The sequence below is a fragment of the Lissotriton vulgaris genome, chromosome 11, assembly GCF_964263255.1.
Source record: "Lissotriton vulgaris chromosome 11, aLisVul1.2, whole genome shotgun sequence".
Classification (NCBI taxonomy): domain Eukaryota; kingdom Metazoa; phylum Chordata; class Amphibia; order Caudata; family Salamandridae; genus Lissotriton; species Lissotriton vulgaris.
Genome location: NC_141699.1, coordinates 871,049,646 through 871,065,048, shown reverse-complemented (window position 1 = coordinate 871,065,048; position 15,403 = coordinate 871,049,646). Strand labels below are relative to the sequence as shown.

General features: G+C 47.5%; 1 protein-coding gene across 1 annotated transcript in view; it reads left to right on the top strand.

Moving 5' to 3' along the window:
- The window catches only part of KIF1A (kinesin family member 1A), a 2,508,766-nt gene that overhangs the window by 1,157,221 nt on the left and 1,336,142 nt on the right, over positions 1–15,403 (top strand). Inside the window, exon 24 of the mRNA XM_086944020.1 lies at positions 6,862–7,040. Within this exon, the coding sequence (XP_086800146.1) occupies positions 6,862–7,040 (179 nt within the window). The remainder of the gene's footprint in view (positions 1–6,861; positions 7,041–15,403) is intronic.

Here is a 15,403-nt window from a genome sequence, read left to right as displayed (position 1 = left end):
GGATTTGAACCTGGTTCTAACTTTCCTGATGTGTGCTCCCTTTGAGCCCCTTCATTCTTGCCCTCTCCGTCTCCTGACTTTAAAGACGGCTTTCCTGGTTGCCATCACCTCTGCCAGGAGGGTGAGTGAGCTCCAGGCTCTTTCTGTCCAACCTCCTTTCCTGTCCATTCATCCTGACAAGGTGGTTCTGAGGACTAGGCCTTCTTTCCTGCCCAAGGTTGTTTCGGCCTTTCACATCGGGCAGTCCATCACCCTCCCTTCCTTCTTCCCGCCTCCGCATCCTTCAAAGGATGAAGAGCGGCTCCATCGTCTGGACCCAAAACGTGCGCTTTCATTTTACATGGATCGCACACGCCAGTTCCGGGTGGATGACCAACTGTTTGTTGGCTACGTGGGTGCGAAGAAGGGACGGGCGGTTTGTAAACGAACCATCTCTCGATGGGTCGTCCTCTGCATCAAAGCGTGCTACTCTTTGGCTCGGAAGGAGCCTCCTGTTGGGCTGAGGGCCCATTCCACTCGGGCCACGGCGGCTACTACTGCCCTGGGCCGGGGAGTCCCCTTGCAGGACATTTGCCAAGCGGCTACGTGGGCCTCGCTGCACACCTTTGCGAGGCACTACTGCCTGGACAGTCAAGTCCGGAGGGATGGCTTCTTTGGCCGTTCTGTCCTCCAGGACTTTCTGGTGTAGTTTTGTATTGGTTCGCAGACCCACCACCGGGGTTGGTATTGCTGGGGTATGTATTCTAAGGTAAGGAATCTAACACTAACGTGTTTCTTTCAGATGAACAAGTTACTTACCTTCGGTAACGATATATCTGTAAGAAACATTAGTTAGTGTTAGATTCCTTACCGAACCCACCCATCCTCCCCGTTCTGCGAACTGATACCTAGGGTTAAGGTCATCCCTTTCAGGGCCCTAGTTTTTACATGGCACCAGTGTTGGTTCTCTCATGGCTCTGCGTCTCCTGGCGCGGAAAAGCTGTGTGCAAAGAACTGACGTCAGCGCGCGGAGGCGGCGTCTATGTACTCCAGCGACGTCATCACGGCGCACGACGCCGACGACGGACGCGGAGCCGCAGGGGACGCCTGCAGACGACGCCTACCGACGCGCAGGGGTACTGCTACGCAAAAGTTTCCGGATCCAGACTGACGCCTGGGGATATTCTAAGGTAAGGAATCTAACACTAACTAATGTTTCTTACAGATATATCGTTACCGAAGGTAAGTAACTTGTTCTTCATCTCCACGCCGACACAGCTACGTTTGGATTCATCTCCACGCCGACACGCCGATTCCATCAGGAACCGTGATCGGAAAATGGCTAACCATTGACGTTTGGATTCATTTCCACGCCGACACGCCGATTCCATCAGGAACTGTGATCGGAAAACGGCTAACCATTGACGGTCTGCCAGCACGCTTACGTTTGCAGGGTTGTATGAGGCTTGTAGGATCACCAAGAACCCGATTTAACCAGAGCCAATACCTGAGTTGCACCTTGCAATGTTTTTTTATTGTGTACGGGGCATACAGTAATTCATTTGGTAAAATATAAAGAGTGAAAAATCTGTGTCAAGTAAACCTATGTATTTCGGAAATTGGAACAAGATATGGAGTTTAGTGAAGCAGTGCTTATTTGTGCATCCCTAAATTTGTGGTTACTCATATTAGCATGTGAATTAGAGGGAAATGTTCAAATTGACTTCTTTTTTACACGCTGTCTTACATATGGGAGGCAGAAATGCATAGAAAGACAAATAGTAATAACATTTGCTATACCATTTTGTGTTTCCCTAAGCCTCCCCATAAAAATCGTACCTCACTTGTGCAGGTAGGCTTAGTGCCCGCAACAGGAAACGACCCAAAATGCAACGTGGACACATCACATTGTTCCAGTGAAAATGGACCCTTTTTTTTTGCAATGTGCCTAGCTGTGGATTTTGTGCCTTAAATAAGCCAGCACCTAGGGAATCCTAGCAAACCTGTAAATTTAATAAAGCTAGACACCCAGAGGAATCCAGGATGGGGTGACTTGTGTGGCTCTTACCAGATTCTGTTACCCAGAATCCCTTGCAAATCTCAAACTTTGTCCAAAAAACCCACTTTCCTCACATTTCTGTGATGGAAAGTTCTGTAATCTGCAGGGAGCCACAACCTTCCACCCACCCAGCATTCCTCCAAGTCTGCAGATAGAAATGGTACGTCACCTGTGTGGGTGTCCTAGTGTCCATGACAGGAAACGGCCCAAAACGCAACGTGGACACATCATATTTTTCCAGTGCAAACTGGCCCTTTTTTGCAATGTGTCTAGCTGTGAGTTTTGGCCCTAGCTCAGCCGGCACCTAAAGAAACCTAGCAAACCTGTAAAATGTTAAAACTAGACATTCACGGAAATCTACTATGAGGTGATTTGTTTGGCTCTCACCTGGTTCTGTCATCCAGAATCCTTCGGAAACCTCAAACTTTGTTAAAAAAATATTCAAATTTCTTTGATGGAAAGTTCAGGAATTTGTGGGGTGCCACATACTTTCTCCCACCTAGCCTTTGCCCAAGTCTGCCAAAAAAAATGATACCTCACTTGTGTGGGTAGGCCTAGTGCCCACGACAGGAAAGGGCACAAAACGCAACATGGACACATCACATTTTTCCAGTGAAAACAGAGCCTTTTTTTGCAATGTGCCTAGTTGTGAATTGTGGGCCCTGCCTCAGCCGGCACAGACAGGAACCTAGATAATCTCTACATTTTTTAAAACTAAACACCAAGAGAAATCCAGGATGTGGTGACTTGAGTGGCTTTCACCAGGTTCTGTTACTCAGAATCCCTTGCAAACCTTAAACTTGGTCCAAAAATCAAATTCTCCTCACATTTATGTGATGGAAAGTTCTGGAATCTGCGAGGAGCCACAAACTTCCACCCACCCAGCATTACCCAACCACAAACTTCCACCCACCCAGCGTTCCCCCAATCTGCCTATAAAAATGGTACCTCACTTGTGTGGGTAGGCCTAGTTTCCGCGACAGGAAATGCAACGTGGACACATTACATTTTTCCAGTGAAAACCGACCCTTTTTTTGCAATGCACCTAGCTGTCGATTTTGGCACCTAGCTCAGCCAGCATCTAGGGAAACCTAGCAAACCTGTACATTTATTAAAGGTAAACACCATGAGGAATCCAGGATGGGGGACTTGTGGGGCTCTTACCAGGTTCTGTTACCCTGATCCCTTGCAAATTTCAAACTTTGTAAAAGGAATACAATTTTCCTCACATTTCTGTGATGGAAAGTTCTGAAATCTGCAAGGAGACACAAACTTCCACCCACCCAGCATTTCCTCAAGTCTCCATATAAAAATGGTACCTCACTTGTATGGGTAGCCCTAGTGCCCGCAACAGGAATTGGCCCAAAACCAGTGCTGCCCTGTGGGGCCTTAACACCTTGTGTGTATTGGCGAGGTCTTCCTCTTGTTTGTGGGACTCGGCTGAGTCTCTGGGATCCGCGGCTTCCCAGGAGACTGTTCAGGTGGACTTACGGCATCATGCTTTGGATGGCCGGGAGCTAGCGGCGTTTATTCTCCACCTTCCCTCTGGACATCTGGGAGGTGCTGGGCCAGGCCATGGCTTCCTCAGTCGCTCTCCGTCGCCAATTACGGCGTGTTCCCTGAAAATATTCGGGAGCGGCTCATTGATTTTCCGTTTGATGGCAGCCTTTTGTTCCATGCCCCGGTTCACTCTGCCATCCAGAGGTTCCTGGCGGGGCTCCGTCCTCCTCCTGCTCCTCCTTCTCCTGCTCCTCCTTCTCCTCCTCTGCCTTATACTCCTCCTCCTCCTCCTTCCCCTCCTCAGTGACTGCTGAGTTGAGCTGGGTTTGGGCCTTTTGGATACCCTTGCTGTAGATGGTGTTTGCTGGCCATTAAATCCTCCTTGCTGGGACTTTGGCATTGTTGGCTGCTGGACAGCCCTTGTTGCCTGTGTGTGTGTTTTTGCTGGAATTGTTACACAGACTTGGCCCTGAGATTAGACCTTCTGTTTTTCTTTGGGCTGATGTCAAGCCTTCCGCTGGGCTGTTTTTTCCCGTGACGCTTTTGCTTTCTCCTCTGCTGTGGAAGTTTTTCCAAAGAGGGTTCCCATGTTTTGGGACTTACCGTACCCTATGTGGGGTAGTGGTATCTCTTATATAACATGTTCTGCTGGGGAGTGCTGGTTGCCTTCGGTGCCTGTTCTCCATGACGTTTCTGTATTTTGCTATTGCTTCTTGAGGTTGTGTGCGCGACCCTTGTAGTAGTGGTTCCGGGCATTTCCTGGCCTTCCTGCTCTTGAGCTGAGAGCTGGGATGCTTCTGTGTCCTTCTTGCTTCTGGCGGCTTATGCTTTAGCTGCCGTTCTGGCTGGCCTGTGGCCTACCCTCTGTGTGGGCTCGTCTCTTTCCTTGGTTTCCTTGGGCCCTCTAGGATTCTTCTTGTTCATCTGCCTATCCTGGCATTTGGTGGAAGCTCTGTTGCTTTAGGGGTGGAGTGGGGTGCTTCGGCCTCTCCGGCCTTGCCCTTGGTCCCTCTGTAGGGAGTGGGCGGACACCTTCACTCTTCCTTCTTCCTCCTATATCCCTCTTGGGGTTGCTGGTGTTTGACTTGCCTGGTAGGGACGAGGTTACTTCCCTGGTCTACAGGTGTGGTGCCCTTGGGCCCTCTGTCCTGTCCAGACTGATGGGGTCCTTTCACAGACCCTCCTTCCCCGTGGGTATTGCTAGGGAATGTATTCTACGTGAAGGAATCTGCGGCTAGTAGTCTCTATCAGATTTACGTGTTACTTACCTTCGGTAACAATGTATCTGGTAGAGACGATTCTAGCCGCAGATTCCTTCACGGCCCGCCCTTCCTCCCGGTTCTGCGAGGACCCCTGGGCTGGTCTTCGGTACTCGCCTCCTGGTGGGGGGCTATGTCTCTGTGAGTACCTTCTTTTGCTCTTGACGGTGACTCCGTCTGGTTGCTATTCTTCCTTCCTCTTTGGTTCTGGGAAGTTGGGGTTCGGGTGCTCCTACGCCCCGCTGCTCTGGCTGCTCCAGGTTGGGGGGTTTGCCTCCAATCTCTACCCTTTCTCCCTTCCTTTTACTGCTAAGGGTCCTAGCCCCTTCGCCTCCTCTGCGTTGGGGTCCTTTGGTCGTCCTTACCCCTGTTTCTCGGGGGTAGTTGCCCTCTATGCTGGGTGGTTTGGAGGTTGGTTGTTCCTGCCTGTTGAGACTGTCTCCCTTTCCTTGTTTCGGGGTGTGGGTTGTAGGCCTGCTACATGTGTCTTGACTTTTTACGCAGGTTCCCTCTCTCCGGAGGAGAGGGGGGGTTGGCTGTCTATGTGTTGGCAGGGTGGCTGCTCAGGGCTCTGTTCTGTTCTTCTTTCTCTCTCTGCCCTTGGACACTGCGGTGTTGCACTGTTTCCTATGGGGTCTCTTCCCTTATTGTATACTCTTTCGCACACTGTTCCCATGCTCCCACAGTTTTTTTTCTGGTGGCTCCGCGTTGTGTTACGGAAAAGTTCTCCGAAGAAAACTGACGTAGGCGCGCCGGGGTGGGGCTTTGTGACCTCGCTGACGTCACGTACGTGGTAGATGCCTGGGCGGAGTCGCGTGATGTCGCCCCGGAACTCTCACGCCTGGGGATAATTCTACGTGAAGGAATCTGCGGCTGGAATCGTCTCTACCAGATACATCGTTATCGAAGATAAGTAACTCGTACATTAATAATGCTGTGTGTTTTTGTTAACCTTTTTACACTAAGGGGCATATTTGCAAGGGCTTTTCGCCACCAGAATGTCACTTTTATTGACATTCTGGTGGCGATAAGCCCTTCGCCTTATTTACAAGGTAGCTGTAAGCCACTTACATGGTTTAACACCGCCTTGTAAATAATGCCCCTTTCATGCAGCACTTGCGTGAAAGGGGCTGGCAATGGGTGTTGCAGTAGGTGTTCCACCGCAACACCCATTGCTTTTTGACGCTGCCCCTTATTTACAATGCTGTGGGGTAGCTCCAAAAATAAGACCGGGATATCTTTGTCTTAACCTGGTGCAATGAGAAGAAATGATTAATTTTCCCTAGTTTCTGCTGTTTCTATATGTGCTGCAATCTGCAGCACACATAGAAAGTGCCAATCGGCATTAGTAATTGTTTATGTGCAGGAAGGGACACCTTCCTGCACACAAACAATCATTCTCTGCAACTCAGGCACCCTTGCACTATGGTGCAAGGGTGCCTGCATTGGTGCTAGGCAGCTAAATTTGGCACCAGTATTAGGGGAAACAGAGGGGTGCGCCATATTATTGTAAAAACTGAAAAACTGCACATCTCAGCGTTTTCAGAATTTTGGAGCAAGGCATTACCAATTGTTGTGTAAGACTGTGCTCCTATTAACAGTGGCCTGGTTTTTAATGCAGTAATTTTTGCATCGATAATATTCAACACCTAAGTCTTTGAATTTAGTGCATTAATTATTGCCTATTACAAGTTTTAACCATGAAGTGGTCAAAAGTTGCAGCTTTTGGTGCCTACAAAAGGATACCCAGATCTACCTATTCCTATATTTCCTGGGCATTTACCTCACTTAAATTCTGGCAGGTTTGACCTTCCGAAATGTAATGGGGGATGCATTTTTATCACACCCAGTATGTCCTAATTGCAAATATAAATGCAAAACTCACAGTTGCAAAACAAGTAGTGCCAGGAGTAATCATACATATCAGAAGATATTGGTCCACTCATAAAAAGGGCCTAAATAATTTGTATTCCTTTCTTCATTCATAATACTCATAAACCTATGATTTAAGCAAACTCACACTGTGACTAATACAGACTCAAATTGTTCTGCTTTTTCTTCTAGGTGCAGTTTCAATTTCTGCTTCTTACAGATACCTTGTACTCGCCATTACCACCTGATCTTCTGCCCCCTGATGCTGCCAAAGATAGAGAAAAACGACCTTTTCCCCGCACAATTGTGGCAGTCGAGGTGCAGGATCAGAAAAATGGAGCAACTCATTATTGGACCCTAGAAAAGCTCAGGTAAAAAACAATCCTGTTGAATTTAGAGGTTTGACAAGAGTATCTTCTGTAAAAGGAATGAGTAAAAATATTATTTCACACAAAAAGAGAATGAATGTTACCCACACACTTCGCACATCATCCCAATCAAATCTAGTGTGACGCAAAAAGGTGAAGGGTCAGACACAATCATTCCCTGATTCGAGACCTGCTTAATATCCTACAGGAGTATTCTAAATAATAGGAGAAGACACCAAAAGGCTTCATCATAGTTGGTTTCCCTCATTCAGGTAGGTGACTACCCCCTGAAGGGCTCAACCAGAAATAGGTGCTCCTTGTAAGACATTGTTCTGGACAGATGTGGGGATCCAGTAGTGTAAAAGTGACAATGGGTATACCTCTGATTTCATCTTGTATTCATTGGGTATCCATGTCACAGTTAAAAACCAAAGTGGGGATGGATAATCGAACACAATGGTTCAAACATCCAAAAACCTATGTTGCCTACACGTTTCAACTGAAACAGATTGTCCAAACGAGTCACTCTGCTTTAATCAGGGCTTCAAAAACTCCCTGCATAGCTAGTTCTATATATAGAACAGTGTGCATAACAGAAGGATGTGTAAGGCTTTCCCACCTGTCAATATTCTTGTTAAGAACTGGTAGAACAACAAGCAATAGAAATGCAATTGGTCTTGCATTTGTTTGAGTTAGAGCTATTGGCATAGTAAATGGCAAAGTTTTTTACCTATGTATTATGGGGTGTATGTATGTGGTGCGTAGAGGAACTATGTGGGTTGGGTTGGATTAGTTGTGTAACTGTGTGGCGTGGAATTGTATGATGTGGGATTTGGGTAGTGGAATTATGTGGCATGGTGTGCTGTGGTATTATGTGGATAGTAATTATGTGGTTTTGAGTGTACTAGAAATATGTGTTGTGGGATTGTGTGTTATGTAGTGTATTTATGTGGGATGGTATTTCGTGTTGTGAAGTGGTATGTAGTGGAGCTCAATTATGTGGTGGGCTGTTGAATTTTGTTGCAGGATGTGGAATTCTTTGGTGTGTATTGGATGGATGTGGTGAGTTGTGTAATCGTGTTGTATTATATGGTTTGCTGTCGAATTATGTGGTGTACATTGGAAATGTGTGGAGTTGAATTGTGTGGCATGGAACTCTGGGGATAGTGTTGCCTTTTTAGTGATGAAAAAGAACAAACAGGTAGGAGCTAAGCTCCACATGTGTGTGTTTGGGTGTTAAAAAAAGAAAGAGTTAGACCTACTGGCATTGTCAATGTAAATGTCTCTTAACTTTGTGTCATGAATTGGAGCAGATGCATTTGGTGTGTAGTGGAATTATGTGGGCTTGATTGAATAGTTATTTGCAAAACTGTGCAAAAGACAAAGTAGTACCATGAAGGAAAACATGTGCCCACAGTGAAATGATCCATGTATCAGGGCCAATCTCCAGGGCGGAACAAAACCTCTCAAAGGCGGGATAAATAGATTCCATTGACCAAGCTTGGAAGTTTGGGCATCCAGCTTTGTTTAAAGAACGAGTCATTCAGTGAAGTTTTCACCTGCGCAGATCAATTACCAAAATGGGTTCCCCTCTGTGTATGGGCCTGCGAGTACTGCATCTGTACAAAATCATGATGCACTCAATCAGGGCCGGCGCTAGGCATGGGCAGTGTGGGCGGCTGCACAGGGCCTCGCACTCAGCCCACCAGCATGAGGCCACGCACTGGTGATGTGTCCTGTTGTTTCCCTGGCGATCTATTACAAAGAAAGATGTCGCCTGCAATTAAGGTCCATTGGAGGGGGCCCCCTCCCCGGGCCTCTCATGGATGGTGTCAGGAGGCATAGGGGAGGGAGACGGAGACGCTCCCTCACTTGCAAGGAGACCATTCACAGACACTGTGGGGGGCTCATTGTCCAGCATTTTGTTTCCCCCACAGTTTTAACTTTTAGACCACAACCAATTCTCACACCTATGAAGATGTGAGAAATGCTTGTGGAGTAAAAGTTAAAACTGTGGCGGCGCCAAAATGCTGGACAATGGGGCCCCCACAGTGTCTGTGAATGGTCTCATTGCAAGGAGCCACTTATGTAAATTAGAGGGGGCCTCGCTCGTTCCCTTTCAGCCAAGGGCCTCGCAAATCCTAGAACCGGCCCTGCACTCAATAACAAAATGAAATGAGAGCAAGCAGTACCCTGGCTAGACTCGGAGATCTGAACTGAGCGATGTAGCTGAGGGCACTGGGATGATAGATCAGAGAGGTGGCAAGTTATTGCAGCCCTGTTTCATTGCCTCAACAAGTTTTCTCAAAAAGAGACTGGAAGTTTGGGCATCCGGGTTTGTGTAAAGAACGAGTCACTCAGTGAAGTTTGCACCTGCGCGGATCAATTACAACGCTTGCTGCTGAAAGAGAAACAAAAACACATTTTGTTTTCTAGCGCTTTATATTCTTGATACATTGCATATTTATTCTTACACTGCGATGTTAATGCCACTGCTGCACTTACACAATGCTCATGTGTACGCGGCAGCCAGTGTTCTGTTGTTGTGTCGTTCAATAAGAAAAGCGGTTATTTTATATCTATTGTTTTGTAAAGGATGGATTATGATTAATAACACAAATATGGAGGAAGCGCCACTTACTTTAGACTTTTCAGGTTGCTGATTGCAGCTAGCATGGTAATTGATCCGCGCAGGTGAAAAGTTCACCGAGTGACTCGTTCTTTAAACAAACCTGGATGCCCAAACTTCCAGTCTCTTTTCGAGGAAACAATTGTAAGTCACAATGTCATAAAAACTTGGCACACTTCTGAAAGAATGCTTCATAAGTTTTTTCTGACATCAAATGCCCTGGTTCTTCTAGGTCCTTGAAATTGTCCACGTCATTTAAGAAGCACAAAACGTTAAGCAATACAACTTCTGGTATTTTACAGAATAATGTAAACATGGTTATAAAACACCTACACGAGGAGAAAGGGCCTTTTTTGTCGTAGGTAACGCGTTTTTACTCATTTAAATTTGCAGGTTACACTGTACTTCAGCCCTGATGAAAATCCCCTTGATTTCCACTCGGGATTGGAAACGCATCGACATTTCCTTTCTCATTTGGCTACAAAGGGCATCAAAAGACACTTTTAACCTCTAAAGGGGGTGTCAAATTCAATATGTACCCCATAGAGTAGCATGTATCGCTTGTAGCAGCAGATTCCTAAATTTCGACAAGTTATAGGGCCTTATGGAACTGCTTTATATCATTTGTACTAACTATCTGCTGGTGTAATTTTGTATTCTGTTTTTATAAATTTATATATGATTTATGATCACACTTTTTTTTGCACATTGGTTCATGTATGCACTCTTCAAGTATCACAGTTGTTGTGTTTTGGATGTGTATTTGAGGAAAATGTTTTATAAAAATGTCTAACTTTCTAAAGTATTGTGATTAAGACACAATTAGCCTAAGAACCTATTGGTCTAAGCTTTCATCTGCTTCAATAAATAGCAGCATGATAAATTGACAGCCAGGTTTTCTTCTTCTGTAATTGAGTTGGAACCCCAGCAGTGCAACATAGTCTTTCATCCTTTAGAGAATGATAGAGGGGCATATTCTCAAGGACTTATGGCCGAGTTAGCGGCACTTTATCGCAGCCAAAGTGGCAATAAATGTATCGCCCTATTCACAAGCTGGTGCTAACAGCGGATATCACCAATTTTCCTGCGATAGCATCTGCAAAAACATCGCCACAGATGACGGGACAAATAACTCTAATGATATGTAGATTAGGCGTTCGTGTGCAAAAAGCCGCGACCACACCACTTCGCAACATTCTCAATGACCAGCCAGATCGGCGATAAGATCCCAAAACATGCAATAAGGTGCGGTAGCGTTAGGGATTTAACACCTGCTCTTACCTGTTGTTAAGTCGTACGGCAACCTGCACCATAAAAGGGAGCCCAGCCCAGAGCCACAACTGAAGAACAACAGAATCCATGAAGCTACTGATCATGCAGCTCGGAGGCCCAAGAGGACCACAACACCCTCCACCCCCAGGCCCACCACCACCCTAGACCCCCAAGACTCTCCCCCTGGACTACCACTGAGGCAGCACAGACAAAGACAGTGGATCTTCAGAAAACGCACCAGCCTCACTGACTTAACACCAGAGGATGTCATTGCCCAGTACAAGCTCAAAAGGGCAACCATCCTCCGCATCCTGACCATCATTGCCCAAAGACTGACGGTACCAACACAGCGAAAAACCAACATCCCTCCGCAGACAAAGCTGCTGGCTGTGCTGCACCTGTTGGCCTCTGGTACCTTCCAACCAACAACCGCCAGAGTCGGAGGAGTCTGACAGCCAGCTCTATCAAAGTTCTTCACACCTGTCTTGGAAGCCATTATCAGCTTGGTACCCCAGCACCTCCACTTCCCACACACTGTGCAGGAACAGCTGGAGACCAAGCAAGGCATCTACGCCATAGCTGGCTTCAGGCACGTGTTGGGGGCAATCGACTGCACACAGGTACTCTTCGTGCCCCCTGCCGCCACTGCACACAATTACCGCAACAGGAAGCACACGCATTCGATCAATGTGCAGGCAATAGTGGACCACCTGGGACTCTTCACCAATGTCCTTGCCAACTACCCAGGCAGTGTGCAGGATTCCTTCATCTTTCGACATTCCATCATCAACTAGCACTTTGAGGCAGGCACTTATGGGAATGCATTGCTGGTTGGTACGTACCTAATGAACACACCACACACCTCAACTCCGCATTCATGCAACTCACAACTCTGGGAATGCACATGTTACAAACTCACATATAACATGCCAAACAACAGGCCCACCTATCAGACACAACAGCACAACTTACTGTGGTGACATGAGCTAGCCATGTACACAAGCCATCAACGGCATGGCACCTCAGCCACACAATAGCAGAATGTGGTGAGAGGTGGGAACCAGGCAGGTACGAAGGAGGCAAATGACCCTTGAATGAGAATGTACACAATGCCAAGTGTGGCATGGGTGTGCTGGCTGTATGCAGACCACAGCCTTGTCCATGTCAACATACACTACTGGTATTTGGAGTGTAGTAGACAGTGGACACAACCATGTTACCTCAGCCAGTGGGGAAGATCATGGAAATGTAGCTTGTTACGTCCCCCTGTAAGCGTGAGCGGAGTGTGCTGGCCCAGCGTATGCCAGGCTAGCGTAGGGGTGTGAATAAAAAGCACGTCGCTCTAGGCGTGGTTCTCTTCCGGAGTGGCCAACGTGTCTACCAGGGCGGCGCCTCTCACCCCGCCACGAGGACGATGCTGTGTGCGGTAGTGCCGGCGAACCTGTGCACCTGCAGCAGCCCAGGACACTGGTCCCCAGACCCGTCTTGGCCGCCCCTGCCCACCCAGGCCTCACTGCTCACCGGCCGACACTGGCGTATGTCAAAGAGGGCCCACCACATGCCGGTGCAAACTCCAAGCCAGAGGCTTGCGACCTTGGCAGCCTCCTCAGACCATCGCTGGCCTCCGCGACACAGGCTCGCAGCACTCCTTTCTCTTTGACATACTCCACCGCTGTCTCCGGCCTACACTGCAGTCTAGTAGGTCACACATTTGGAACTGAGTCTTGATATCATGATGGCCGAGTTCATATGTTAATGGGACGTCTGATATCACTGTACTCCCTTCGATGTGGTGCCACCAACTCTGAGCATAGCATTCCAACGACATGTGTCTGTGGCCCCTGGCTGACTACGGCCTTCGGCCTACACTGGGGTCATGTTGGTCACACATTTGGAACTGAGTCTTGATTTTTCAATGGCCGAGTTCATATCATTGTACGCAAGGAGAGGAGTAAGAGGAAGACGCGGTTCAGTCCGGAGGAAAAAAGGATCATCATTATGGAGGTGATCGAACACTACCAACAACTGCTTTGGTGCCACTAACTGTGCATCACAAGCCAAAGACACGTGGCTGTGGGCCCCTGCCGACCGCTGCCTCAGGCCTACCCTGCGGTCAAGTAGGTCACACATTTGGAACTGAGCCTTGATTCCTTTATGGCATCTTTATATCATTGTACAGGCCTCAACGCAGACTGCATCCACTTTCAGCTCTGGTGCCACTAAGTCTGTGCCCTGAAATTCATGGACACTGTCTGGTAGAACTTTGGTGGAGTCTGAGTATATGGCCTCCACCTTCATCATCATGTAGCTGATACTGACTTGGTGTTAAGAATGAGTCTGTAGCATTCATCTCCTCCATATTGCATGGTTTCTGCTTGGTTCTGCCCTCTGCATCATGCCCTGGAAGAACACCTTCCACTGTCCCCTGAAACACTCAGCGACATTCACCTTCGACATCGTCGAGGACCCGATCACCTCTTGTAGCCCTACCTCAGTGCACAGCAAGTCACCGTCCTGTGACGGTGTGCCTGTGACGGCCGCAGTGCATCCGGGGACACTAACTCTGTGCTGCTCAAGTCATGGACCCTTGCTATTTGAACTTTGAACTTCTGATTGTCTGATCACTGTTGTATTTTTTGCCAGCACTAACCACTCCCTGAGGGCTGCCTTACACTCACCCCACACCCATCCAGCACAGGCGTCACTGGACACGTGACCCTGGCAATAAAAGGGACCGGGCGCATGTGCCCGTCGCCAGTTCCACAAACTATCTAAGTGTGTCCGTGTGGTCATTATGTATGCATGAGGGCCCGGGCCCTACAACATAACATTGTTCTGTGTACGGCAGACGCAACCATGTAACCTCAGGCAGTGGGGTAGACCTGGGACATGTAGCTGTGTCGGACCCCCATGTAACCGTAAGCGGAGTGGACTGGCATAGACAGTCCAGCCTAGAAGTGTGGTTAATCAACCCAGGGCTCTGGGCATGGTTTAGTTTTGGCCCTGCCAAGGAAGTAACTAGTGTGTGTGTCTCTGTTGTAGTGTCGGCGCCACCCGTCCCACAATGGACATTGTTGCAATGTAGCATACCCCCAGAGTGCGGGCTCAGCCGAAGGGGTAAATGAGGGAGTGCAAGCCCACTTGGGGTGTGGGATCATACATGCCAACTGTTGTGTGTGTCGGTATTACCGCAGCATGAACCAAAGGTCTAGCCTCAACCGCATCGCGAGTTCAGCCAGCCATGAACTCTACATCTGTGTCTGCCCTATCCTTATCATAGGCCTACAAACATGTGGCTGCCCACCTTCAACCTCTGGATTTCTTTCGAGACAAGCATTGGACGTTAACAACCGCGTATTGATTTGAGCACCGTCAGTCATCAACTAACCCGGCGTGGGTGCATCGCGCATGAGACCGGGCACTACGAGCCGTGTCAACGCATGACTAAGCGTCACCGCTCAACTCAAGTAGATTGAGCACATTGTGACTACACCATACGTCTTTCCAAGGGACTCCAATTCCTTAGACAAAAGAACTTTATGGTCCTGAGGAGAACCCCGCAACCAGGGGGTTCGAAACGCGTCGACCTTAATTGGCCCTGAGTCAGTAATAAGGCTAGAAGGACTGTGTTATGATAATAAGAAATTGAGTTCTACCTGTATACTTTTATGTAATATAGTCACATTAGGATAGTGAATAGGATACATAAATTGTACGTTGATATATTTGTTTTGGCAAAGGGCCACATTACATGTCTTTTGTTATATATATGCGTGTGTGAATGTGTGGTGAATGGACTAGTCAATAGTGTGGGTTGGATGTGTTGTAAATATGTACAGTGATTATATCTTTTTCTAATTGATTGTCTTCTTATTCTATAGGTTTTTGTATATGCACCTAAAAAAAGTTTGTCTCAGAAACAAAAAGTAAAAAGTGACTAGTGAAATAAAGAAATAAACGAACTAGTGACGTTAGAAAAAAACGGACCAATATGTTTCATTCATATAGTGGTTATTGGAAAAATTTGTAAGTCAATTCCAGTATTGGCATTTGTGTTGTTCATTTCTTATATCTGACTTAGCCTTGCTGGGTTAAGAGTCAAGACCCTGTGTTGTTCATACGACACCTTCAACTCATAACATCACAGTCTATTTGTCAGGCTTATGGACATGCGCAGACAAGCATGGTAATGGTGTACCGTAGGAGTGCAAGTGATGCAACTGAGCTGCGCACACTAGTAAATCGGGTCGGGGGAGGGAGGAGCAGCAGTGAGGCTACATAATACACATTGATGCCGCTCATTAGGTATAAGCAGTACATGTCAAACAGGAATCAGTAAGTCACACAGCAATGAACTAGTGAGCCTGCCAACATATCATGCAGAACCAACTATTGACACATGTCTCTCTGCACTGTCACAGGTGAAAAAAGGACATGCACTCTGCCCTTGGATGATGACAACCCT